The sequence below is a fragment of the Accipiter gentilis genome, chromosome 16, assembly GCF_929443795.1.
Source record: "Accipiter gentilis chromosome 16, bAccGen1.1, whole genome shotgun sequence".
NCBI lineage: Eukaryota > Metazoa > Chordata > Aves > Accipitriformes > Accipitridae > Astur > Astur gentilis.
Genome location: NC_064895.1, coordinates 29598992 through 29623257, shown reverse-complemented (window position 1 = coordinate 29623257; position 24266 = coordinate 29598992). Strand labels below are relative to the sequence as shown.

Below are 24266 nucleotides of genomic sequence, written 5' to 3'. Positions count from 1 at the left end.
TAGGGGCAGATTGGGCTGAGAAAAAGAGGTGGTAAGGTAGAAATAGGAAAAAAAAGAGGAGTAAGTTATGAAACCAGGTAAGGAACACAGGAGGGTGGGATCTTTCGGTGGTGAGAAGATGGATGCCTACAGACGGTGGTAACGCTGACCTGGGTACCCAACTGCATGGGATGACCTTGGACAACTCGCTGGACTCTCCATCAAGGCTACGTCCAAAAAACTTAGTGGAAGAGGGTAAAAAGGGAGACACTTACATGCTGGTATGAAAAGTTGTGGAGAAGGAAGGGTGGTAAAACTGTAGTTCAGAAGTAGCAGTGTGTGATTCATAAGGTTTAAGAGTGATACCTTTATTGTTGTGTTTAATAATGTGCAAAATCAGATTGTAGATTAATAATGATAACGTGATCATTAGTTAATTAGGTTGTTGCTTATTCAAGTGATTTATTAGCCTCTTAGCAGGCTATTGCTTACTCAGGGAACCTCATGGCCTTTTGAATGCCTGCTGTCCAAAGAGGGAGGCTTGGACCCTGACAGAACAGTGTTACATCTGAGACACACGTGCCATGAGGCAAGAAAGCTCTCCTCCCACCGCTGGTAGTGCCCAGATGTTCACAGCAAGTGATGGTACAACTGCAGCATAGACCAGCCCATTGCAACGCCCAAACACCATCGGATATGTCTTGGGAACACCCCTCAAAGAAGACTGCCAAGGCCAACCTAGCACAGAAAAAGACAAATTATGTTGTTTTATTGTCTTGGGGATATTAGTTTGTAGGATGCTTGGAAGGTAACTTCTCCACTTGGTTCACCGATGAAAAATGAGGTTCCAGGCAAAATATAGTCCAGATTAGTGTAAAAGCTACAGAAACCATCAGGGAGCCAGAAGAGCATCAAGTGGGAGGCAAGTAGTTGGGAGGAAAGGTGCTTTGTCTCTAATACAACTGCCTTTCCTCTTTGCTGAACCCTCTTTGAACTCATCTGCGCACGTGAAACAGGAAAAAGGTAATCTAATTAAATATTTGTCACCAAAACCAATCAGGGCTGAGGCCAAGTCCCAGCCTCCATCTCTTGATCCTGTGAGGAGGCAAAGTCACGAAAAAAGGAGGATCTCTCGCTGCAACTACAAGTGGAAAATTAAAAGACAGCAATGATGATTTTTCTTTATCCAGTGTAAGGCAGTAAAAAAAGACTTAAAATCACGTGTGATCATTCCCGCAGACCACTTCTAGGGTGGATAGAAAATTCATCCCAAGTTCTTTGCCAGAGAAAGGATGGAAAGGTGAAAATGGAACGGAAAATGGAAAACCTTTGCATTTTTTATTTTTAAACCTTTTCACTTGGAGTATTATTACCACAGTTAGCTAATGTCCATGTGTGTAACACAATCCCTGCCAGAGAAGGCGAGGGCCACTGCAGACCTTCCTCCTCATTTGCCCATGACACCATCCCTGGGCGATGCACGCTGCCTCTCCCGGCTTTCCTCAGGGCCATCTCAGCACCTTGGAGCCACCCTACCACATCCCTGGGGTGGTGGACCTACAGACGCAGTAAGGTGAACAGAGAAATTCTGCCGACAATGGGGAGATGCTCCTCTTACGGCACAAGAACCGGTCCATCGCATCCCGTGCGGAAAACTCGTACAGTATTGCTGGTTCTTTGCTTCCCTCTAAAATACTGTTGGGTTGGTAGACACAGCACTCAGCATCTCCGCTCAGCGTAAGGTCCAGTCTCAGTGTGTGGCTGACTCCCATCACCTGGTCAACTGGATTTAGTCTTAGCCTTGGGTATGCCCAAGCTTGCCAGAAACTGCTGCTACCCGGTGAAACGGCAAGCCACGTGCTTGTCTTTGCAAAGCCCTTCTCAGCAACCACTTCCATGTCTTTAGGAGAGCTTTCACCAACCAAACACTTGTTGAAGGTCTTGACACCTCTGCTGTTGGTTCAATTCTCTCAAAAGCAAACAGGCATGGTAGCTGAGGCCCCCCCCCAGGATCTCCAGCATCAGTTTTTGCTCACAGCAAACTACTTCCAGCCCTCTGTTCCCAACGTTCAATATGACGTGAACTGAAGAACGTCCCAGGCTCCTTCATGGGGAGAGGTGGGGCCGGAAAGTGCGTGGTCGAATCATCATGACCACCTTCCTCAGGGAATAGTAGTCTGTGTCCTTCCACGAGTACCACACGATACCGTCTGGCCCCAGGATCTTGCGGTTTTTAATGGAGTATCGGCCACCCTGTGATGCAGAGAAGGAAGGATGGTCAGGCATGGGAAACGCGTGGAAGCGTCATCTGGATGGGAGCATTGGAAAACCAATTGCTCTGAAACACTGGAGCAAAGAGCTTAATGACCATGCAGTGAAAAGAGCATGTAAAGCCCAACATTTTTCAAATGGTCCCGGTGGAGCTGGCACTCATCTGTCTCAGGCTGCGAGTCACCTGTACCACAAGTTTCCACCACACAGTCCCAAATCCCAGTGTGCGAGGTGTCTCAACACCCATGTCTGGCCAATGGCACTGAAAAGGCTGGACTTCCTTGGTGCCCAGCACTCATTTTGTTCTCTCCCTGGAAAGCAGAGGCTGGTCAAGCCGGGAAGGCCTGCTACGATGTGAGGACCGACAGCCTCCTCCCAGCCCTGGACCTCGTGTGCTGACAGCTGCAGCCTCATCCCTCCACCTTTCCTTGTAGTACACCCTGTTGGGGTTGGAGAAATAGGACTGGTTGGAGAAAAAGCGCCTTGTGTCCTCGTCCCTCCACCTTACCTTGTAGTACACCCCGTTGAGGTTGGAGAAAAAGCACTGGTGGTACCACCAACCTCCATGGGAAATCTCAGCACAGATGTTCCCCGAGTCAGGTGTGCTGAAGCTCCTCTTGTTGTGGTACCAGGCAAAGGAATCCTCCACCGTCCCGCTGAACCCGTCCACGTGCAGGCGGTAGTAGTTTGACTCGTCCTCAATGCTGCAAGTAACAGAAGTGGGGACTATTTAATGGGGAGTGTTTGAGTCTCCTTTCCAACCTGGATACTGCATTCGTGGTGTGGACACCTAGCAATCATTGAGCTGCTTTGGCCAGCCTCCCTGCTATGATTCACCACCTCTAGAAGCCAAAGACGTTGTATTTTCCCTTCTGTGGGATGTGCATGATTTTGTCATGACTCAGGGCGCTTGTTAGAGGTCTGAACTGGGCAGACCGTGACTCTAAAACCACAATAAAGGACTGCAGCAGCTTTGGCAAGACAGTCACCTCTAATTACACAGCACTGCATCCTGCTCTTCATCTAGACTGAGCTAATTAGTAATTTCCCCCTGGGCTAGCAAAGGCTGAAGGTCACTGCCATTGCACATGACAACTGATGAGGAGAGTCAGGGTGACCATTCAGAGCACGCATTTGCTGGTGGAGGATGCTTCACAACACATTCAGGCAATGGGATTTTTTTCCCCAGCAGTTTTGGGGTCTGCTCGAAGCCCTCAAGCTTCAAGTGTCCACAAGGTGCAGTGCTCCCTTGGACATCCTCCCGCAGTGGATTACTCCACAGTCACCCACAAGCATTTCCCATAGAGACAAGGAAGTAGTTCATCTGGGACAGTCTAGACAGAGCTGGTCACCCCTGCTTAAGAAGGGATGTGGCTGATGTGGTATGGATAAACAAAAGAGAGCTAGAGACACTGAAGGACATTACATCAGGTCCAGCAAGTAAATGAGTAAAGAGGGTAAATATCAAAACACAGCTCTACACCAGAGATATGCTGGAGGGCCTGCCCAGCAAGGCCATGGGATTCAAACCCCTGTTTTTGACACAGAGCTCAATAATTTTGGCAGAAAAAATACCCCTCAACAGCTGGGGACTGTCCATAAGGTCCTACAGCTCCCTTCCCCTGGGGCTGTGGATGTTGGCCATGGCGAAAAGACACTGCACATTTGCTAGCTCACACCCAGGCTTCAACCTGGAGCAAAATTTGGTGGTAAAATCCAGGTGAGGAAGAAAGGATAGACAACCTCAGCCCAGTCTGAAAAGCTGTCTTGACAGAGTCATTCTGACCACAATGGGGTTCCCATGCCTGAAGGTCTCCCAACGCTGAACCAGTTGCATCTATGAGAACCAGGGAAGGCCATCCCACTTTCTACCTGAAGACCTGGTAGAAGGCATGCTTGTGCTTGTTGTTCCAGTCCTCCAGGTCGATGCGCAGAGAGTAGTCCCCTTGGCTCGTCATCTTGTGGATGTTCTCATTGCCCAGCCAGAACTCGCCATTGAGGTCCCCAAAACCCTCCTTGTACTCGTTCCAGGTCCGGTTGAAGTCAACTGAGCCATCCTGACGCCTCTGGATGACTGTCCAGCCCCCACCTGCCAGGAGAGAGAGATATCATAAAATGGGAGTCTCCAGGGAGCATTCAAAGGTCCCAGACAGACCCCTTACGGGCGTCACCTCTGAGGATCCATCTGCAACTCAGCAAAGTGTCTCCTTGTCCTGTGTCCTCCCACCAACTGGCAAAACACAGGGGATAAAACGTGATGCCCATCACAGCTCACAGAAAGACGCTCCTACGTCTCCCATGTCAGTTCATGATGGTGTTCCCCTGTTGGCTGTCAAAGGGTCATTCCAGATCTTAAGGTGATTTTAAATGAGAGAGATGGTAGTTTTCAGGAGGCAAATGTTCTGGGGCTGGAAAAAACTAGAGATCCTGGACTTTGGAGATTATTACGTACTGTTCCTGCAGCACCACAGAGGCACACAAGCTCTCCCAGTATTGTCTCACTGTCTCCATCTGCTCTCCCATCTGTCCAAATCCCTCTCTCCTCTGTCATTTTATTCCAATACTGTAAGCTTGGGACGAGGGGGGACCGGACTGGGCCATCTTGTTATTCGCTGTTTGTACAGCCTGTCACTCGACAGTGTCCAAGATTGTGTTGATGGTCATGCAAATAATAGTAATGACATAACAGAGACCGACCACATTGTCTGAACAACCTGTTTCTTAATGAGCACGTGCATGCCAAAGCTGCAATCACCTGTAGATCCTCCGACAGGCGAGATGCCTATGTGTGGGGAGCTGCACCCCTTCCTCCAGCATGGGACGCGTTGATGTGACGCATCCTTCTGTGCTGGAGTAGATCCATGGGGCAAGGAACTGACAATTCACTGCCCCATTTCCCTGACGATTGCTGTTCTTCCAAAACTCAAGTGTTGCAAACTAATTTTGTTAGCGAGTTTGTGCCTTGGGATGACAGTAGCGTGCTCTGTATGGATATTTAGACAGCAAGGCTGTGGGAGGTCACCTGCTCCCTCACTTATACTCCAAAATATCTGTGGGAGAGGATCTATCTTGCCCCTCCTCGGTTCAGCACAGCTACAACCAGTGGTTGCCCACACATAGCCCTCGACTACCCAGAGATGCTCCAGATACCCCCAGTGACCAGCCACTACTACAGAAGGGCTTCCTTTTCCCTAAACCCTGTGTCATATCCACTAGTGTGTTGCAAATATCTTGGATGCCTGAGGACATCTCAAAGAGCACTAAACGCCTGTATTTAGGCAACAGAATTCCAGCCGTACTGTCTGAAGCATTCATCCAAACCCCTCCTTTAGTCGGCCGAGAGGCCAAGTCCTCTGTCCCTGGGGAAGAGCCCTTCTGGAGACGTTACTCTTGCTGACTATGAAGTAGCTTAGAAATAGCTCAGATATAAGATGCAAATCTCAGGTTAGACAAATCCCACCCAAAGCTCTGCTGGAAGGTGTTGTAGGTGCCTCCTGCAGTACCTTCGGTGTCCATCTCACACAGCACTTCGATAGGCATCCCTCCGACCGAGGGCATGATGCTGTAGACCCCAGACCGCCGGAGCCCATTGTAGTAAACAGAAGCGCAGTCGATGGGGCAGTTCCTGGCGTGCTTCACCTCTAAGCAAGAAAGCAGAGAAACACGGTGTTTAGTGCACAGCGTGGAGAAAGGAGCACACAACCAAAGCCAGGATTGTTTTCATGCAATTGTAATGCAGAGCCCGACAAATAATCCTGGATTCAGAGCTGCTTCTGAAGCTGAAAACCTCTGCAGCACACCAGCTTCATGCCTGAGTACAGTGGCTTATTAGTGATAAGGTTCGTTAGCACAGATCTGCACTTAAGAACGCTGTGGCTGAGGAACGATCTTCAGTTCAACTGGTTTCGTAATGGCAACACAGAAATGATATGCATTTTGCCAGGCTCCAATTAGATTGTATCTCCCACCAAAAAAAATCTTATATATTGATAAAGAATTGGCTGGTTCTCCAGCAATGGTCGGTGTAGATAATAGAGGAAGGTTTTTCTTCTCCCAAACTTCTGCTGTAGGTTTTGTCTTACAAGGAAAGGGGATCAAAATTGTTCTGGAGAACCTAAGGAAGTTTTTAACTGGGATATGTCAGATGGGATTTATTACACATGGCACCAGCCATCTGTACTTCAGGCAGGCAGTCTCAGCTAGTCCTTAGAGACAGGCTTCTGCAGAGGGCAATTTATCCTGGTTTTATGTGGAGAGGAGAGAAGAGCTGCTCTCCCAGCTCCCTCCATCACCCACCGAAGGAGCTCAGCTGAGTTCTCTGCACAGAGCTGCATGCGGACATCCGAGATGCCCTGGGGCTGGCTTTCAGCAGTCCCGTGTAGGTCCTGTCTTGTATCTGCTGGGCTTATGTGGATGTTTTGGATGCTCCAGAGTATTTCAGGTGGCACTAGGTGTCAGGTGAACCGAGACCCTAGTCATAGCAGTGGAAAGAGCATGCTGAATTGCTCTCGGTCCATGCACTGGTTGCCCTGTTATCTTAAATATCCAGCTCGCATAGGGACATGCATATGTAGATACCCAACATGAAGCATCTTCACTTGTGACCTGAGCCTTGCTGGTGGGATGAATCCCATCTTTAGAAAGAACGGCAGGTCACACAGGCAGCTCCCCTTCCTTTTACACACACAGCTAGACCAGCCTGAAGCACAGCGTGGCCTCAACACCGGACTGGGATCACTGGGAGAACCAGGAGCCTGAGGGAGGGCAGGAAGCACGCGGTGGACATGATTGCCCTTCCATGAGGCACACAGAAAGGATGAGACCGTGGAACTGGCAGATGACAAAAGCTCCCTGTGGATGGGAAGGTAAGTCCGGGGTGGGGAATGATGGACTAATAGTTGCAACACCCCAGCCCACCAGCTGGAGAGTGTGGTGGCTGTGGGGTCCCCTGCAGACTGGGGACATCCTTTGAGGTGGGCACCAACCGACAGCGTTGCTGCAGGGGAATGTGGGGGGGAACCCGTTGTGCGCAGCAAGCAGAGGTCAGGGAGAGGCAATCTAGACCCAGCAAGCACCTGGGACAGCAGGCAGAGCCCAGTCCCACGTAAAGTTAGTCAGCTAGAAGTGCTGCATCAACTGGCATTCTCCAGGCCAGAGAGGTCACCATCCCGGTCACATCAAGTTATCGAGATGAATCCCCGCTCTGGCTTGCACAGAGCAAAACATTCCAGGGACTAACAAGGAAAACAGCCAAAAACCTAGCAAAAATCTAAATGCATTAATTAAAAAAAAAAGAGCATGTGAGAAATAACAGAAAATAGTTGTTTTTCAAAGTTGAAGAGTTTCACCAAAGCCCTAATTTCATGCTGTGAAGTTGTGAAGAAAAAAAATATCTTGGTTTTTTGTGGGGATTTTTGGATGGAAAAACAGTCTCTGGCTTTGGGAGGAAGGCTCACGCAGCTGACTGCAGGTGGGGTGATGTTGGAAGCAACACCAACCTGGCTGTCAGAGCCTTGAGCTGCTCCCTGCGAGCATCCCACACCATCCGTGGAGAGAAAAAGGAGGCACTGAGGGGCAGGACCCCTCTCCTAGACAGCACAGAAGCCATTCCCAGAGGTGTCCATTCCTCTGAGGAACCCTCCTGGCTGCCTTGGAAAGGCAGGTTGGGTGATATCGGACTCCTGGCCAATGCAAAGGGGATTTAAAGCAGTTTTCCCACAGCCTTTTCCTTCAGCCCCCCGAGAGAGAGAGGATGTAAGGGCGAAGCATCCCCTCCCAGCCAGCCCCAGCAGCTCCCCATCACCTGGATGGTGCATCTCCTCCTGCAGCCTCATCTCGGCGGGGCCGAGGCAGGTAGGATTGCGCCAGGCCCAGTCGGTCAGGACAGAAATGTTGTTTATCTGTGCCTGCATGTCGTAGAGCAGCGTGGCCTGGATGTGCTGCAGGGTGCTGGCCTCGCTGTATCGATGCTCCAGGTCCTGCACCCGTTGAGCCAGGCTGTGGTTCCGGCCGGCCGCCTCCTCGTGCTGCGGGCAGGGAGAAAGGTGGGATGCGGGGGATGCCTGGGGACCGGCGCGGAACCAGCGGCATGGTCCCAGGACCCCCTAGGGATAGGCAGGCAGGGGAGCCAAAGGGCAGAGGAGCGCTCACTGCTCGCACCAACAGCGACCGAGGACCGCAAGGACGGTGGCCGCATCCTCACCCTCACCCTGCATCCCCGTACCGCTCCCCAGCTCACTGTGGGACCCACAGGCAGGTCGATATTCCCGGGCTGTGGTGCAGGCAGGGCGTGCACAGGCAAGCCTAGGGCTGCAAGAGCAGGGCAAGCATCTAGGATGCCTCTCCAAACACCCTTCAGTCGGCAGCCTGTTGTAACGTGGATGTGGCCTCTATGTATTTAGCAATGCCACTGCAGCTGGGTTTTCCTTCTGAAAAGTTGTCCAGTCTCCCCTCGAACCATATAATATTTTCTAACATTATAAGGGTCTCCACAGCTTATCAACACGTTGCATGGTGAGCTTGCATCGCCCGCTCTTTGGGCGATGCCTGGTGCCCTATAAAGAGCAATGACCACATCCATGCTATGCAAGGAGCAGGTGTGGTACAGGACCCCAGCCCCTTTCATAACCCTTTTGCTGCTTGTTTTTGGGACGACCAGTCTCTGATCCTATGTAAAAATATATGTGAAGTTGGCTGGAGATGCCCACAGCTCGTGCCAGGAGATGGGCACCCCGAGCCCCACCAGCACGCACCGAACATGCCGCAGACGCAGACACAGTCACTGCAGACACACTTGCCTCTCTTGTTCAGTGCTCCCAGCCCATTAGATGGCAGAGCAGGCCTTAAACAGCACCTCCAAAATCCCACAGCACCCTGGGAATCCACCCTCCCTCCCCTGAGCAATGCAACAGCTCTACACCGTGCTCCCCAATCCCTCCTGAGGGTCTGGCAATCCCAGACCCCCATCTGCGGCGGAGGGATGCTGGGTCTCCACCAGCGCTGCCCTTCCCTGTCTGTCTCTTCCTCCATCACCCACTCCACATCATTGTCTTGGGCTCACAAGTCACCTCGAGACCCCGAAAATAAACAAGTTTATACTCCCCCTTCCTGTCCCCAGAGACAGGAGCAAATCTGGATTTTCAAGTATCCGTGCAAGCATGTGGCTTATTGAATATCCCTGGGGACACAGAGATCTGGCACTTGATTCATCAGTACCTGCAAAAGTGCAGTAGTGCTGCTGAGGGTTGGGGAATTCCTTCAGCTGGAAGGGGTTTGTATGCCCGGAATATGGGGTTTTCCCTTCCAGCTGCTCCCAGGACCCAGCTCACACCTCAGTCCCCATTCCTGCCAGGACAGGTCTGAGCTTGCCGTTCCCAGGAGATGGCATCACCACTGCGGGGTTATTGTACCAGTGACTAATGGCAGCTCTGTAATATCCTTCCCAGTGCTGCTTGAGCATTGCCTCCATGGCCCTGCTAAAAGCGCATCAAACCTGCCCGTATCCTAAAATCCAGAGCAGCTAGATAGGCAGGGGCAGCAAAGTGGGAATTATGGCGTGCAACGACATGGTGCTTTCCTTCTCAGGACTGCAACGTCTCTGGCTCTACCATAAATCAGCCGTCCCCCCCAACCTGCTCTGTGAGCTGTGACTGATACAGGCTTCTTCCAGCTCCCTTCACCCACGCATCAGCTCTCCGAGTAAACCCCATGATGCTTTCTCCCAGACAGTCTCCTCCTCCACAGTTGATACCTTTTTTTTCCTGCTGCTGATTAAAAACAGCACAGCCAGACCACGGCGGTGGTGCCCTGATGCTGCTCCCTTCACCACATCCCTCTGCACCGGTGGGACCGGGGCTGTAATTTTGCACCGCGGGGTCCTGCTCTGTGCATGCCGCAGCTGTGCAAATGCAATAGGAGTAGAAATACACAGGGAGGGCTGATTAGGGGGTTCCTTTTGCTCCCTAAATTGCGCTGGAAGGAGGGAAGCACGGCAGAGATGGGGTCAACCTGTCTGACCCAGTTCGGGTGTCCCCGTTAGCCCGAGAGGAGCTGTGACCTGGAAGAGCCTGTTGCTCTCACTCAGCTCAGGAAGGAATGCTGAGCTCGGACAGACGTCTCCGCTTGGACGGACAAGCCCACGCTGAGATCCCGAAGAAACGCGGATGGCAAACCCCAGGGAGACCAACCAGCAGCAGCTGGAGGCTGATTAATGAAGATGGATTAAGGGAGCAACAGCTCCTCGGTGGGAGGAACGGAGGCGGAGGAGTCCTACCCAGGCTGACACAGCGGGGAGTTGGGCAGGACGGCTCCTGGGAGATGCAAGGGGATGCAGGAGGAAAGCAGCTTCCCGGGCTGGGCACAGGCGTTGGGAACTGGGCAAACCAACGCAGTGGGAAGACTCCTACGGGAGAGTCCCGAAGCCGGCAGGGAGCAGCTCAGCAGCCGTTGCTGCTTCTGGTTTCCTCCGTTCAGCTTTGCATGCAGCTTTGCTTCTTGCTTTTTTCCCCCCTCCAGTGCTTGGAGGGTGACAGGACACACTCATTGCCATCAGCTAAACTCTCCAGATTTTGTTTAATTCCTTCTTCTTCTGCACCTCCCATCCCTGGTTTTTTTTTCAGACTCATGAAAAAAACCTGAGGTTGGAAGAATTGGCTGGAAGTCTCCAGCCCACCCTCCTGCAGAAAGTAGGGCCAATTTCCAAGCTGGATCTGTTTGCTCAGGGCCTTTTCCAGTCGAGGTCTGCAACTCTCTACAAATGATCTCAAAAGATCTCAGAGGGTGTCCCCTTTCTGAGTGCAGCGGTATCTTGGTGGCACAGATGTTGCTGGCACCGTCCCCCAGGTATGAACCACTCGGGGCCACCTCGGTAGGACCTGGGACCTGGCTGCTCCAGGACACCTGGGTGCACCCCATGTCCCTCTGCTCTCCTTGTAGGGTGAGGAGCCCGGCAGCAACCCCACAGCAGACACATCTCCAGAACTCCTTGCCTGGGTTCCCACTGAGGAGAAACAAGCTCTCCCAACTCATCCCATCCTCCAGGAGACATCCAAGAGGTCCTAGCAGCATCTGTGTCTGCCCTCACTGCTCAGATCTCTACGAGATCAGCTGGATCCCATAGAGATCCTTGCATGGCAGACGCTGGAGTTGGGTAGGAGGAATCCCACCCTTTGCTGCTGCTCCAGAAGCATCCCTGTCCACCCGCTTCTCCCCAGCTGCCAGGCATGGGCTGGAGTGCCAGTGAAAGCATCTGCTAGCTGTCTAAGGATGATTCAGTTAAAAAAAAAAATAAATAAATAAAAAAAATAGCAGGGAAAGGGATGATAAACTAAGCAAAAAGGCACAGAAATTACCAGGCGGGTCATAAGGGAGACAATAAGGAGGAGCTGAGGCTTCAGCCACTGCAGATGGGCCAGGAAGGGACCTGCTGGGACATGGCCTTGAACAGGGTCCAACTGAACCCTGCAGTAGATAAGAAGGGGGAAACACGATTATAGGACTATTATGGGCTTGTGGGCCTGTGTGAAACTAATTATAGGATGTTCAGGGGAAAGGCTAAAGGTGGGGAACGGAGGGTGGATGGGGTAGGGAAATGAGTGTAGGAAAATGGAGAGATGGGGGAGTTAAAAAGGGCTGGGCATGAGTAAACCAGCTGCCAGGCAGTGCCCTGGTCCAGTTGAGCCTGATCACTGCAGTCTGTTTTCTCTTCTTTTGCAGTCCTTTCCTTAGCTTATTTTTTTCAGTGCAATCTCACTCTCTCCTACGTGTGAGTGCTGCAGGGTCTAAGTGTCTGCAACTGGAGGGACGTGGGCCACAGGGCTCACAGGTCTAGGTCAGGGCGTACATGCATATGCATGGGCACCTCCATGTCTATGGGCATATATACGTGTATATGCATGTGTATTTTTATGCGCACGTGCATGTGCATGTGTATGTGTATGTATGAGGGGTCTAAACACCAGCAGCTGGAAAGACCTGAGAGTGTTTGTATGGCCCCGGTGAATTTAATTGTGCTAGCAAACTTCAAGCTGGACCAGCTGGCGAGCAGGAGGAGACCAGCACGCAGGCTGAAAAGGGGCAGGATCTGGGCATGGATGTTAGATGGACTGAGAGCCATGCTCCGCATCTAATTCCCTCGCCTGGACACCGAGTATCCTGTTGGAGGCCACCAGTTCAGCTCCCCCTGCAGCCACCACCAGGCAACCAGCATCCCCGGAGGGAGATTCTCCTCCCTCTTCCCTCTGACTCTGAAGAGAACCTGCACAACTGCCATAGACCAAACACCTCGCCTTTAGATGGGCCATTTCAAAGTCTGGAAATGAAGAACGGATTAAGAGCATGAACACTGCAGGGGCAATATTTAGTGCATTACCATCCATCTCCCTCCTTGGCTCTGAGCGGGAGAGGTCAGTGAAAGAGCTGCAGCTCCAGGTAGCACAGAAGTGTGTTTTGGGGCCAGCGTAGGGAGCTGGGATTGGGGAAGGACAGATTAAAACAGTCCTAAGGGACAAAATGTCACCAGGGGATGAATGTGGGAAGTCAGGAGACCGAAGACCTATTACACCAGCGTGTCCCAGTGCAAGTGCAAGGAGAAAATGGGAAAGGAGCAGTGGAAAGCGGGTGAGAAGGCAGGATGGGGGACAGGGGCCAACAGGGGAGGAGGGACCCCGGGTGGGGGGCACCGAGTGGGTCTGCCTGAGCACAAGCACCCATCCTGACTCACGTGCTTCCCTCCTTTCCTCCGTTGCACCAGGATCATCTCGATCCCGCGGAGACACCCACGGCACAGACACCCACCCAGCAGCGTGGCCATCCCAGCACTCGAACAGCCCCGCAGCCTGCGGCACGGCCTCGCTCTCCCCATCGGGCTGCCCAAACAAGCCTTTCCAAACAGGGATCCCAAGGGCAAGGGTGAAAGGAAGCCAGATAGAGAATAAATCACCCCCAGACCCTAACCGTATCAGATCTCATCTCCTGCAAGAGCACAAAGGGTGCTGTTCACGCAGCGGTCTGGGGCTCTTCCAGCTGACATCGGTACATTGCTGCTGGTTCTTCTGCACTTCTCATCAACAGCCCAGTGAGGAATCTTAGCTGGGAAAGGGCTCCTACGGCCAGCAAAATACACCTTGCTCCCACCCCGTTCCCAGCTTACAACCCCGTGCAAGCTGCTGCTCACCGCTGCTGAGGGCCAAGCCAAGAGTTTGCCGGGCAAAACCACTGGGCAGTGCCAAACACCTGAGAGCTCCAGAGGTGCCAAACAAGGTTGGAAAAAATGTATTAACGTGAAGCTTCAGGCTGAAGGGCTGGTGAATGGAGCCGGGGTGGGATGAGCACCAGAAAGGAGACTGCAGGAAGGGTGCCATGGGCTGGAGGTCAGGGCTTCTCCTGCTCAGCTGTGGCCATCAGAGATGTGGTCCTTCACCAGCCACCCAAAACTCCAGGTCGAGTCTGGGATCCTGCTACGGACAATGGGATGGATCAGCAACCCCTATGAGACAGGCTCAAAGGTGGAGGAGATAGCACAGATAAAACACTGAAGGGTTTGTGGCTAATGTCAAGAAAGATCAGCCCTGGAAGGCTCCTGAGCCATCACAGTAGGAACAGCTGGGGTTTAATGGATATTCCAGCCCCTGGTCAGAACAAGACTATATGCTTCACTGGGTGTCCTCCCCCTGCAGGCTGCTGGGAGCTGGAAGGGACCGTGGGGAGGGACCGGGGGCACCCGCACGGAGGGGGTCTGCGAAGGGCAGCCCTTTACCTGCAGCTCAAGGACTTTGATGCGGTGCCGGTGATTCCTCAGCTCCTCCTGTAGCTCTGAAATGAGCTCCCGCAGCTCCAGGACCTGCTGCTTGCGCTCCTCGTTCTCGTGGAGCCAGTAGGACACCTCATCGGTGCAACGAAACATGTCCGGGCACCGCTGCTCATCCCCTTGCGGTAGCGTGGCCACGATCTTACAGCGGCCGTTGGGCAGCACCTGGTTGCTGTACTCGCCGCACTGGATCAGGCCTGTGCCCTCCTGGGGACCCTCGTGGTCTCTGTACGCTGCGGGAAGGGATTTCTGCAGGGAGAGGCTGCACAGCGTGGCCACGAGGATGAGAGGTAACAAACCTGCCCTGGCAGAGCGGGCGCCGGTGGGGCAGACCTCCATCAGGCGGGTGAGGATGGTGCCCGGGGATGACCCCACGTGCCTCGTCACCGAAGACCGTTGGGGAGAAAGGTGGCAGTCCCCAGGGCATAACACCAGGTCTTCTCCCAAGAGCTAGCAGGTGAGGTTGCAGCTATATGGGAGCAGAGCATCAGTAGGGATCCTAGAGCTGCCACCGAGGGGGTCACTGCAGGCAAGGGACCTGCCTGTCTCCATAGAGCATCCTCGCCGATGTCACCCGGTGGCCACCAAGCTGGGACCAGCTCCGGTGAGAGCTCCTCTGCTCTCCTGGCCAGGCTCCGCCGGCTTCGTGGGCTGCGTTTCCCTTCCTGCAGAGCTGCCGGTTGGCTTGGAAGGTGTTGAGGTCTGGCCGGGGGTGGTCAGCCCCTGGGGCAGGGCTTTCTGCCCACGCAGGACCATGCATGGGAAGGAGCTGGCTCCCCCAGATGGGGCATCCCACTACGCTGTCATTCCCTGAAATGGGAACCAGAGCAAGGAGACAGGTGACGGAGAGAAAGGATGAGCAACCAACCCTCCCCACCATGCTGCCCACCTGCAGCAAACTGACAGGTCCCCCCACCTTCCCTGGCCCCCTCCAGCCATCCCCATGGGCCAGGGGCTCAGGGCACAGATTTGCAGCTCTCTCCATGTCCCTGTGTATGACTTTTTCTTGGCAGATGTAACTATAAATGGAGTTATCAAGTGAATGGTGGACACCTACATGGGAAGCCCAGACCACCAACCCACCCTTGGGCAAGGTTAGACCACCAACCCATCCCCGGAGCAGTCTGGATGGACCCTGGCAGTGGGCTGATTGCCCCACACGGGCTCAGGTCCAAGGGAGCATGGAAGGATAGTGGCCTGGCCACCATCCAGGTGAGACAAACACATGACTTGGTCCCTTTTATCCAGAGAAATCGGGCTCCCCATGCAGCCAGAGCTGCCCTCTGATCCCTGCCCGACACCAGGGCTCCCAGCCATGGTGCATCACGCTCTGGGTCTTCTCCCAAGGTTTCTCCCCACCAAAAGCCATCCCCATCCCACTCTGGTGAGGACAGAGAACTGGGAGGGAGGCCACAGCTCCCCAGCAGCACCCCAGCTCCCAGCAAGCAGCACCCCAGCTCCTGAAATACCTGCAAAAGTCCTGGCCAGGCTCTCCGGCGGCGAGAGCAGAGAGCAGTGAGCACTGACTGGCCATGGGGAGCGGGGTGTGATTTAGGGGACACTAAATGCTTATTCCCCTTGATCCTATCACCGCACTATAAATAGGGCCAAGAGAGCCGCCAGTCTCAGACAACACACAGGAGGGAGGACTGCAGGTCCCGGTGTGACCTTATCAGTGTATAGGGGATTAAGCCAGTGACTTGGCAGGAGGGCATCACTCCCCCTCGCCTAGAAACCCCCTTTCACAAACCAGGGATGTGTTTTGGGGAGAGGGCAGTTTCATCCAGCGTGCAGTGACCTGTCCCATCCCAGAAGTTGTGGGGGGGAAGCTTCCCAACCTGGCCATGGACAGGGGCTCGGGGCAGGGAACAGCCATCATTTATTTTATTCACTAGCCCAGGGCTTTCTTTTTGATTTTGCAAGGCAGTAATGTCAACAGGCTTGCTTAATTACATATGCTAATCATTCAGCTGTAGGAATGCAAGCTGAAACCAGAGATTTCCATACTGGACAAAACCGTTGGCTGTTGGTTTTCTTCCCTTAATGTAAAGAGTTTCTAGATGATGTTCCCAGAGTGATTCCCACAAAGGAGATACTCAAACCAGCTCAGATGGCCTCCAAAACCAGAGGAACTGCCCGGAGAAGGGGAGCTTCGTTAGCAAACGCCTGCTCGGGAGGTTTGGAGAGGTGCTGAACCTCACCGGTCCTCCAGCAGCTATCCCAGATGGCCACGTGAGTGTCCTTTGGAGGACCTGTCACCTCCACGGACAGGACCCTCCTGCACTGCTGGTGGCCCCCAGCGAGGCTGGCAGGAGGCTGTGGGTCTGCATGTGATAAGTGGGGGACACAGCTTGCATTACACCCAAGCATCCCGACCCTACATACCGTGGTGGGACCATGTCCTGCCCTGACTTCCCCACAGCTGGATCCAGCCCAGCGGATTCACTCTTCCCCTGGGAAAGATGAAATCTGAGTTTAGCTCTAGGGTCAGGCAGAAAAACTACCAGCCCAGCCAGATCGCCAGCCCACAACCAGCTCCCAGCTTTGCTTTCAGCTTGTAAAAATGTTAGGCGAAGGGGTTTTATTTGTTTTCTTTGTGTAGGGAGTTGATCGGGGCAGGAGGATGAGCTGCCTCTGACTCCTGCAGCTCAGGACACCCCTGGGCTGATTTCTGCATCTGTGGCACTGCAAGCATCTCCGTGTCCGTATCCACCACCCAGGGTGGCTTGGAGAAGAAGGGACCGCAGCAGCAAGTCCCCCGTGCAAGCAGAGCCTGCCCCAAGTTTGTGCACACTAATAAAGGGAGAGCAACCAGCCCAGGCAGGGAGAGATCACCCCAGATCTCCCCACCTGGGAGAACCTCCCGAGGACACCTCGTCTTGCTGGGACAGGGACCCAGATTGCTCCAAAAATCACACCTCTTCGCACATGCTGCCTCCAGCCAAGTTGCCCTCTGCTCTTTTTCAAGCGTGACTGCGCTTGGCTTCAACAGCCACTTGTGGGAGAGAAAAATAAGGCTGAAGCATCCTCCCTGGAGCTGGCAGGAGCTGTGCCAGTGCAGCGGGTAGCCAGCCTGGACAGCAGTGCTGGGTAAAACAGTGGGGAGAGGGACCCTGAGATCAGCCCACAAAGCTCTGCCATAAGGGACAGCAAGAAAAGTGCTGTGTGAAGGGACACGATGGGCAGAGGATGGGAAAATGGGGCCGGGGGAAGGGGGGAGCCAGAAAAAAGGCATTGCATGGAAGTGAGGAGTGGTGGTCCATCTGGACGTGATGGACGTGAAGACCTTTCGGTGCTGACACTTCTCTTTGGGTTGGATCCCACTGCTGCACCAGCAAACCCCACTCCACCACCACAAGAGTTGTCCCTCTGGTCAGACATTAGACGTTTACCCTCCAGGCTTGTCCTCAGCCACCCCATGGCCAGTGGAGAGAAAACGGATGCAATGGTAGACACCGAAATGATGATAAGATGAATTGCACCCCGCAGATGGCTCTTTATGGGGCAGTACGGGGGGGTATCACAGCAGGGGACCAAGGGGAACATCTTGCTCTCGAATCCCAGCCAAGAGCTCCTCCAGCACGATTAGCTAAAGACCAGCTTTCCTTTATTGCACATGAGTGGATAGACATTTAACATGCTTGTCTACAATGAAATCCATTATCCTCGTCTTTCACAGAGGCCCTGCGGTTCTGGTTCCCCCTCTTCATGGCTGAAGGTAGTGGGCGAGAGGAGGTGGAGGAGGGATGGAGACAGGTACGGCCAGGCCCTTTGTGTGGCCACTCAGGAGGCACTCTCCCCATAAATGTTTGGGCTCCTAAATGGATCTGACCTCCCCTCCTCCAGTCCTTTTGCCTTTCATTTTCCTTCCCTCATTATTCTTGGGAAAAAAAACACCCAACCCTCATCCGGATCATTAGCGTCAGAGACGGAGATGGGCGCTGAGTGCCACATGGAAGAGGTGAACGTACATTTCATTCAGTGCCCCTCGAGTGGCATTTTGCTCAAGGCTGCTCCTTCACAAAAGGAGATGTGAAAATGGTCCCCGCTGGCGGCTCGCCGCTGGCCGCCCTGACAGGGCTCGATGCAAAGCTGCCTCTTCAGGGAGACAAAGCACGGCCATTTCTTCTGCCTTCGATTGATGTCTGAGTTGTTTGGGGAGCATTTAGCGAGGAGGGGAGAGGGGAAGGGGGGGGGGGGGAATTCAATGAGAGAGCCTGGGCAATGCTAATAGAGATAACGGCTCTGAAAGGCTCAAGGTTGAGTGCTCGGCATTTGGTCTGCCTGTCTTCAGCATCCTTCTCCGCTGTTTGGGGGGACATCAGCTATGACCCCTCCAGCGGTCCAGGATTAATTGAAGCCAACACCAAGAGCCCCGGGTACCCCTTGGCCAACTCTTTCCAAAGTCATAGATGCAGATTACACCACCCTGCTGGGGAGTAGCTGTTGTTGAGCATCCATCTCCCCAGTGTGCTGTGAAAAGCGGCACCATGAAGCTCTGTGCCACCACCATCCTCCTCTGCCATGAGCACATCTTCTTCTGCTTCCTCCCAAATGCAGGAATGCACAGTGTTTCCATGGGCAAGCAACTCTTGCTCTTCCCGCTCCATCCCAAATCCCACTCCATCTGCTCCCCACTGTAGTTTCTGGAGGAGATGAGGTCCCCACAGCCATGGCCCAGGTGCTGCAGCCTCTCCTCTGCTCGATGGCCTGTGGCCAGCCTTCAACAGCTCACGCGCCCTTTGTGTGCAAACAACCTACCGGCTCTCACTTGGTCTCTCTTTGAGGGAGAAATGTCAAAAACCGCAATACTTTTCTTATTCCTGCCCAATGGAGCGAAGACAGCCCCAAGTATCCTTGGCTAAATCTCCATCCCTGATCCTGCCTTGGTCTCCTGGAGAAAAGGACAAACTAACCCAACTCTACTTACCCCAACCTCTTAAGATTGCAATGACCCAGATTAGCTCACCCCGCTAACAGCAATAATCAGTGATTTGCTATAAAATAATCAGCAGTAAGAGGCAGTTCAGAGGCTCCTGAAGAGCAGGGAGCCCCAAAAGCAGAGTAAATTTTAGTGCTGCTTCACTGCCCGCAGTCACGCTCCAGAAATATCAGCAAAAGCCATACCCTGAGGTACAGGGGCCATGGATTTCCAGGGCTCCTGCTCTCCACCAACTCCAAGCCCTGGATGCAAAACTGCCCTGCGATGCCCTGCCCTGGGTAACCCCCGCGTACATTGGATGGAGATTTAGGGACCAGCTGGAGGTGGGGACCTGCTTGTGCTCTGGAAGGCACCGCAGGTCTCAGGGCTGCTTTGGGATCCTGCGGGGATCCAGCTCTGCCCGGGGGTTTTGCTAAGCGCCTTCGCCCTTAATCCTCCCGGAGAGCACCAGCCCTGGGCAGAGGCAGCATCTTGAAGGGGCAAGCAAGGCTCTTTGCACCCCTCGGGGCTGCAGCCTCCTGAATCCCCCTCCCATCCTCCCTTCTCTCCTGGAATATTCAATGTGTGATTTAAAGAGAGATGAAGTTGCAGAAAGGAGGAAAACAGGACACAACTGAGTGCCACAGGGGCTGGGGGCAGTTCTCCTCCCACAGGACCCCAAACGTAGCGTGAGCTCTGGGTTGCAGGAATGAAGTCCCTGCTGGGCTCCTAAACCCTGCTGAAAGCTGGCTCCTCCCTAAGAAGCCATAATCCCTCTTAGGGGCACGGGCAATAATCGGGGATTTGGCTCTGGGTGTGCAAATGTGTGTGTGTGTGTGTGTGTACACAGCATGTGCGTGTGTCTGCGTGTGTATAACTGGGTCAAAAAGAAAAGAAAGATAGCGTGAATGAGGAAAGAAAATGCTGAATTGGACAATTTGGGGTTCCTGACCCCATCTCTCCTATTGCCCCGGAGATGGCTCTGCCCTGGGCTAACCCAGGGTGCGCACCTGTGCCGGGCAGGAGGGGATGATCCGGTCCCAGTCCTGGAGGGAGGGCAGGATTTATCCACGGCACTTTTAGCCAGCTGAAAGTCAGGCAGCTTCTCCCAGCTGATGGTCCAGGCTGGCTCCGCTGTCACCAAAGGAGCTACATCCCAGGAGGACCTTCGCATCCTCAGATGGATGGCAAGGACCCGAGGAGCTGCTCCAGGCAGGATGGGTGTCCCTCTGCGGGGACAGGACACCCGCTCAGGAGGGTCACAGCTGTGCCCTTACCCCAGCCATGGATTTGCTGACCCTGTCCTTCCAGGCCAGAAAACAACACAATTTCCAAACCCAGGAGTTGAAATGAGATTTGTTCAGTCTAAAAGCAAGGTGTAATATTTACTTACTGCTTTGGTTTTGTTTTGGTTTTTTTTATTATGAGCAGCTGGAATTGAGTGAGATGTGCACCTCAGGGAGGGTTTCCCATGTAACACACTGTCTCACCCCTGAGAGCTGCTTGCATCCCCAGCCAGAGAGGCAGCAGCCCTCTTCCCGCCCTCCCCAGCTGCTCTGAGTGGTTTCAAAACAGTCCACAATGGAGAGAGCTGAGCCTTCGCAAAGAAAATGGACTTATTCCTTATCCAAGCCGTTACTCGCTGCTGGGGGTTACAGCCCCAAAGCCCTGTGACCATCTCACTGCTCCTAGAGCACACTCACTCTGGGATATCCATGTCTTTCCTGTACTGGGGATGCCCAGGAGTATTTTTGACTCCTTGCATTTCCAAGAAAAAAAGTCAATTGTATTTCCCTCAAAAACTCTTAATGAGGGGGATATAAATTGCAACGGATGGTGGTCAGGACCATTAGTTCTGCTTTGTAGCTCTGTGCTTGCAGAAATGCTGAATGGGGGCATGGAGGGGTTTGTGAGCCCTGGCAATGACTGGTGATGCCCTGGTGATGTGCTGGTGATGCCTGGTGATGCCTGGTGATACCTGGTGATGCCCTGGTGATGCCCTTGTGATGCCTGGTGATACCTGGTTGGTGATGCCCTGGTGATGCCCTTGTGATGCCTGGTGATACCTGGTTGGTGATGCCCTGGTGAAGCACTGGTGATGCTTGGTGATGCCCTTGTGATGCCTGGTGATACCCTCATGATGCCTGGTGATACCTGATGGTGCCTGATCTAGCACACATGAGAAAAGCAGGTGCACTGGAGCAAGGTCTTGGTGGTATTTGTCCATTCACTGCTGTCCAAGAAGATTGGTGTTGGGGGGCAAAACCAGGACAAACAAAACCTGTAATGTGCTGGGCTCATCTGCTAGAAGATCAGCAACTATTTCTGCAGCCAAGAGCCTCCTCTGAGCCAGCTTGGTCCTCACTAGGGAATGTCATCACCTTGATCCCTTGGGGAGCTCCAGAAGGAAAGGCAGGGGTAACAGGAGCAAAGCCTCAGCCCTTATAGAATCATAGAGTCCTTTAGGTTGGAAAAGACCTTTAAGATCATCAAGTCCAACCGTTAACCTAGCACTGCCAAGTCCACCACTAAACCATGTCCCTAAGCACCACATCTACACGTCTTTTAAATACCTCCAGGGATGGTGACTCCACCGCTTCCCTGGGCAGCCTGTTCCAGTGCTTGACAACCCTTTCCATGAAGACATTTTTCCTAATATCCCATCTAAACCTCCTCTGGCGCAACTTGAGGCCATTTCCTTTTGTCCTATCGCTTTTTACCTGGGAGAAGAGACTGGCCCCCACCTGGCTACACCCTCCTTTCAGGTAGTTGTAGAGAGCGATAAGGTCTCCCCTCAGCCTCCTTTTCTCCTTCCTCCTTCAGACAACTCAAATCAGCTCAGTTGTGATGGTCAAGAGAAGCCTGACTCCAACTTTCCAAAGCCATGGAAAACCAAGCTGCTGGTTCCTGTCATAATTTCTAAAGGGATCAAGACAGAGCTGCAGGACAGGGCTTCCCTGAAAGGATTTGGCCTGTTGGGATGAATTTTCTGGCTGGAAAAATCAAGGTGAGAAATGCAAGAGAATTCTGGAGGCACCAGAACATGTTGACATTTTCCAGGCTACCAATATTTGAGGAAATTCAGCCACAACGGGGGATAAATGTGCCAAGAGGTGCTCAAAGACTGATGTGCAAACCAACACCTTCCCTACAGAGGAAAGTCTGCAGCCCCAGCTGCAAATGACAAATGACAAGCTGGTTTTCGAAGGAGACTTTGGGAGAGCAAGTACTCTTGTTCCCTCACCTGCTTTTCCAGGCTGCCTTGCTGCAGCATCTTTTGGGGTCATGCACACCACTTCCCAGGTGCTGACAGCCTCTCCCCCCCTGACTTTGGCTCTGCTCACCAACTACATCTGCACCAAGACCAGATGCTGCCTGTGAGCATCCCCAGGCATTGCACCGTGACCACCCAAAGCCCTTTCACTCCAGCCAAGCTCCCCGATTCTCTGGATCCCCATCACGCTCTGCTTGGTGCAAAACCGGTGCCAAACACCCTGTCCTGGTGCAAGATGTGCAGCTGGTCCCCACCAGAGCATCCTTTCTAGGAGAGATGAGGGTCATGAAGGATGATCAGGAGCTGCTAAGCAAGGCAAGCATCCTCTCAAACACTTGTGCCACTGGATATGTTGCTCTGATAATAAAAAGTGAGGCATTTCTCTACAGAGCAGAGAGATGGGCTGTGCAGCTCCCAGCCAAGGGATGCTGTAGGTGCTGAAAGTCGATTGGCTTGAAGGGGACGCTGGAAAAGATGGTGAAAAAGGAATCCAGGAAAGGCTGTTAAACACCGTGACCCACAGATTGCTCTGGGCACGCGCTGCTTGTCAGCCTCTGCCCCTAACAAGCACAAGTTGCTGCAGTGAAGATGCATCCTTCACCAGGAACTCAGAAAAGCAGCAGAAACAAACCTGTTTAAGCTGAAAAGGCTCTCGTCCTTAGAGGAGCTTGCTCAGGTAAAGGGTTTGATGCAGTCTTGCACAGATCCTGCAATTATAGTCAGTGCATGATTTATCCAGTGGGGTGACATGACTCAAGCTCCTTGCAAATATCAGGAAGAAAAGATAATGCCAGAAAAAATCTACAAGCAAAAATATCCAAAGTCATCCCAGGAAACACCTACAAGCAAAAATATCAGAGTGACATCGTTCAGATCCTCAAATGCCTTTAGTTGTCTGTTCCTAAAGAAGTGCCCAATTTCGATTCAAATCAGAGAGAATCAGGCACAATTATAGATTTTAGCATATAAATAGTGCTGAGGAAAAGGCATTTGCATCAATAAGCTCAGGCAGAGCAGCAATGAGTGCCATTCGTTCACATGCCACACAGCCATGTTTTTCATCCATTTTGGGGTCTGATCCTACTTTTATCAAAGTCAGTAGGAAAATCAGTTGACCCCAGTAGAAAGGAAAATGACTCCCCCCTCTGCAATAAAACTCATGTGTGCCACGTCCCAGCCAAAAAAAAGGACTTTTTTTTTTCTACTGGAGGCTGCCCTTGGCTGCTCCTGCTGCAGAGCTCAGCACCTTCACGTGAACTTAAACCTGGTACCGGGTGCCTGCTGGGCCAAGGAATCGGTGGTGGGATTCCCAGTCCCTAGCTTCAGAGCTGTTCTTGCTCCTGCAGAGAGGCTACAACCAAGCAAGCATCAGCATTTTTCAAGAGCAAGGTGCATGGCATGTATTTCACCACCCACCATGGGCACAAGGCAGGCACAAGTGGGTTCAGAAGAGAAACCTTGATCAAAGCCAGCTGGAAACCACTGCTCCAGTTGTGCACAGATGTGATGACCTCCATTTATGCACCCAAAAAGGCCCTAATCCTATGGGCGATCTGCCATTTGCTGGCTCCAAGGCTCAGATTTACCATCAATAAGTCTCTTCTGGCTTTAAAATCTTCACGCGATGGAGCTGGATAGTTTTTTGGTGGTGATCCCACTTCCAGTTCATCTGGACATCTCCTAGGGTCCCTGCTCGTTGTACCCTACACAAGCCCTTAATGCAACTGCGCTGGGGGTTCATCCTCACCCCATTTCACCAAACGCGAGATGAAGATGGTCCGGATGGAGCGGGGTCCTCAGCACCGCTCCCCACCCCACCAGCTGCACCCAGGCAGGAGCCAGGGTGGGTGCTGAGCCCAGGAGACCTGCTCGAACAGAGAACGGGTCAACTGTCTGCAAACCACTGTGGGAAACCTGTCCCGAGATAAGAGGGAAGGGGGACTGACTCGGCACCCAACGGCACGTGGCTCTGCCAGAGGGACGCGTGGGTCCTAGGACAGACCTACGTGGCCGTC

The 24266-nt window shown here is 53.0% G+C and overlaps 1 protein-coding gene across 1 annotated transcript; it reads right to left on the bottom strand.

The window, feature by feature from the left end:
- Positions 1–358: 358 nt before the first annotated feature.
- Positions 359–15600, bottom strand: LOC126046393 (angiopoietin-related protein 7-like). Its single transcript, XM_049818729.1, has 7 exons — positions 15526–15600; positions 14006–14866; positions 8054–8276; positions 5754–5891; positions 4123–4339; positions 2759–2954; positions 359–2232 (listed from the first exon to the last, which is right to left on the bottom strand). The coding sequence occupies exons 2-7, from the start codon at positions 14393–14395 to the stop codon at positions 2086–2088; spliced, it is 1311 nt and encodes a 436-aa protein (XP_049674686.1). The 5' UTR covers positions 14396–14866; positions 15526–15600; the 3' UTR covers positions 359–2085.
- Positions 15601–24266: the final 8666 nt, after the last annotated feature.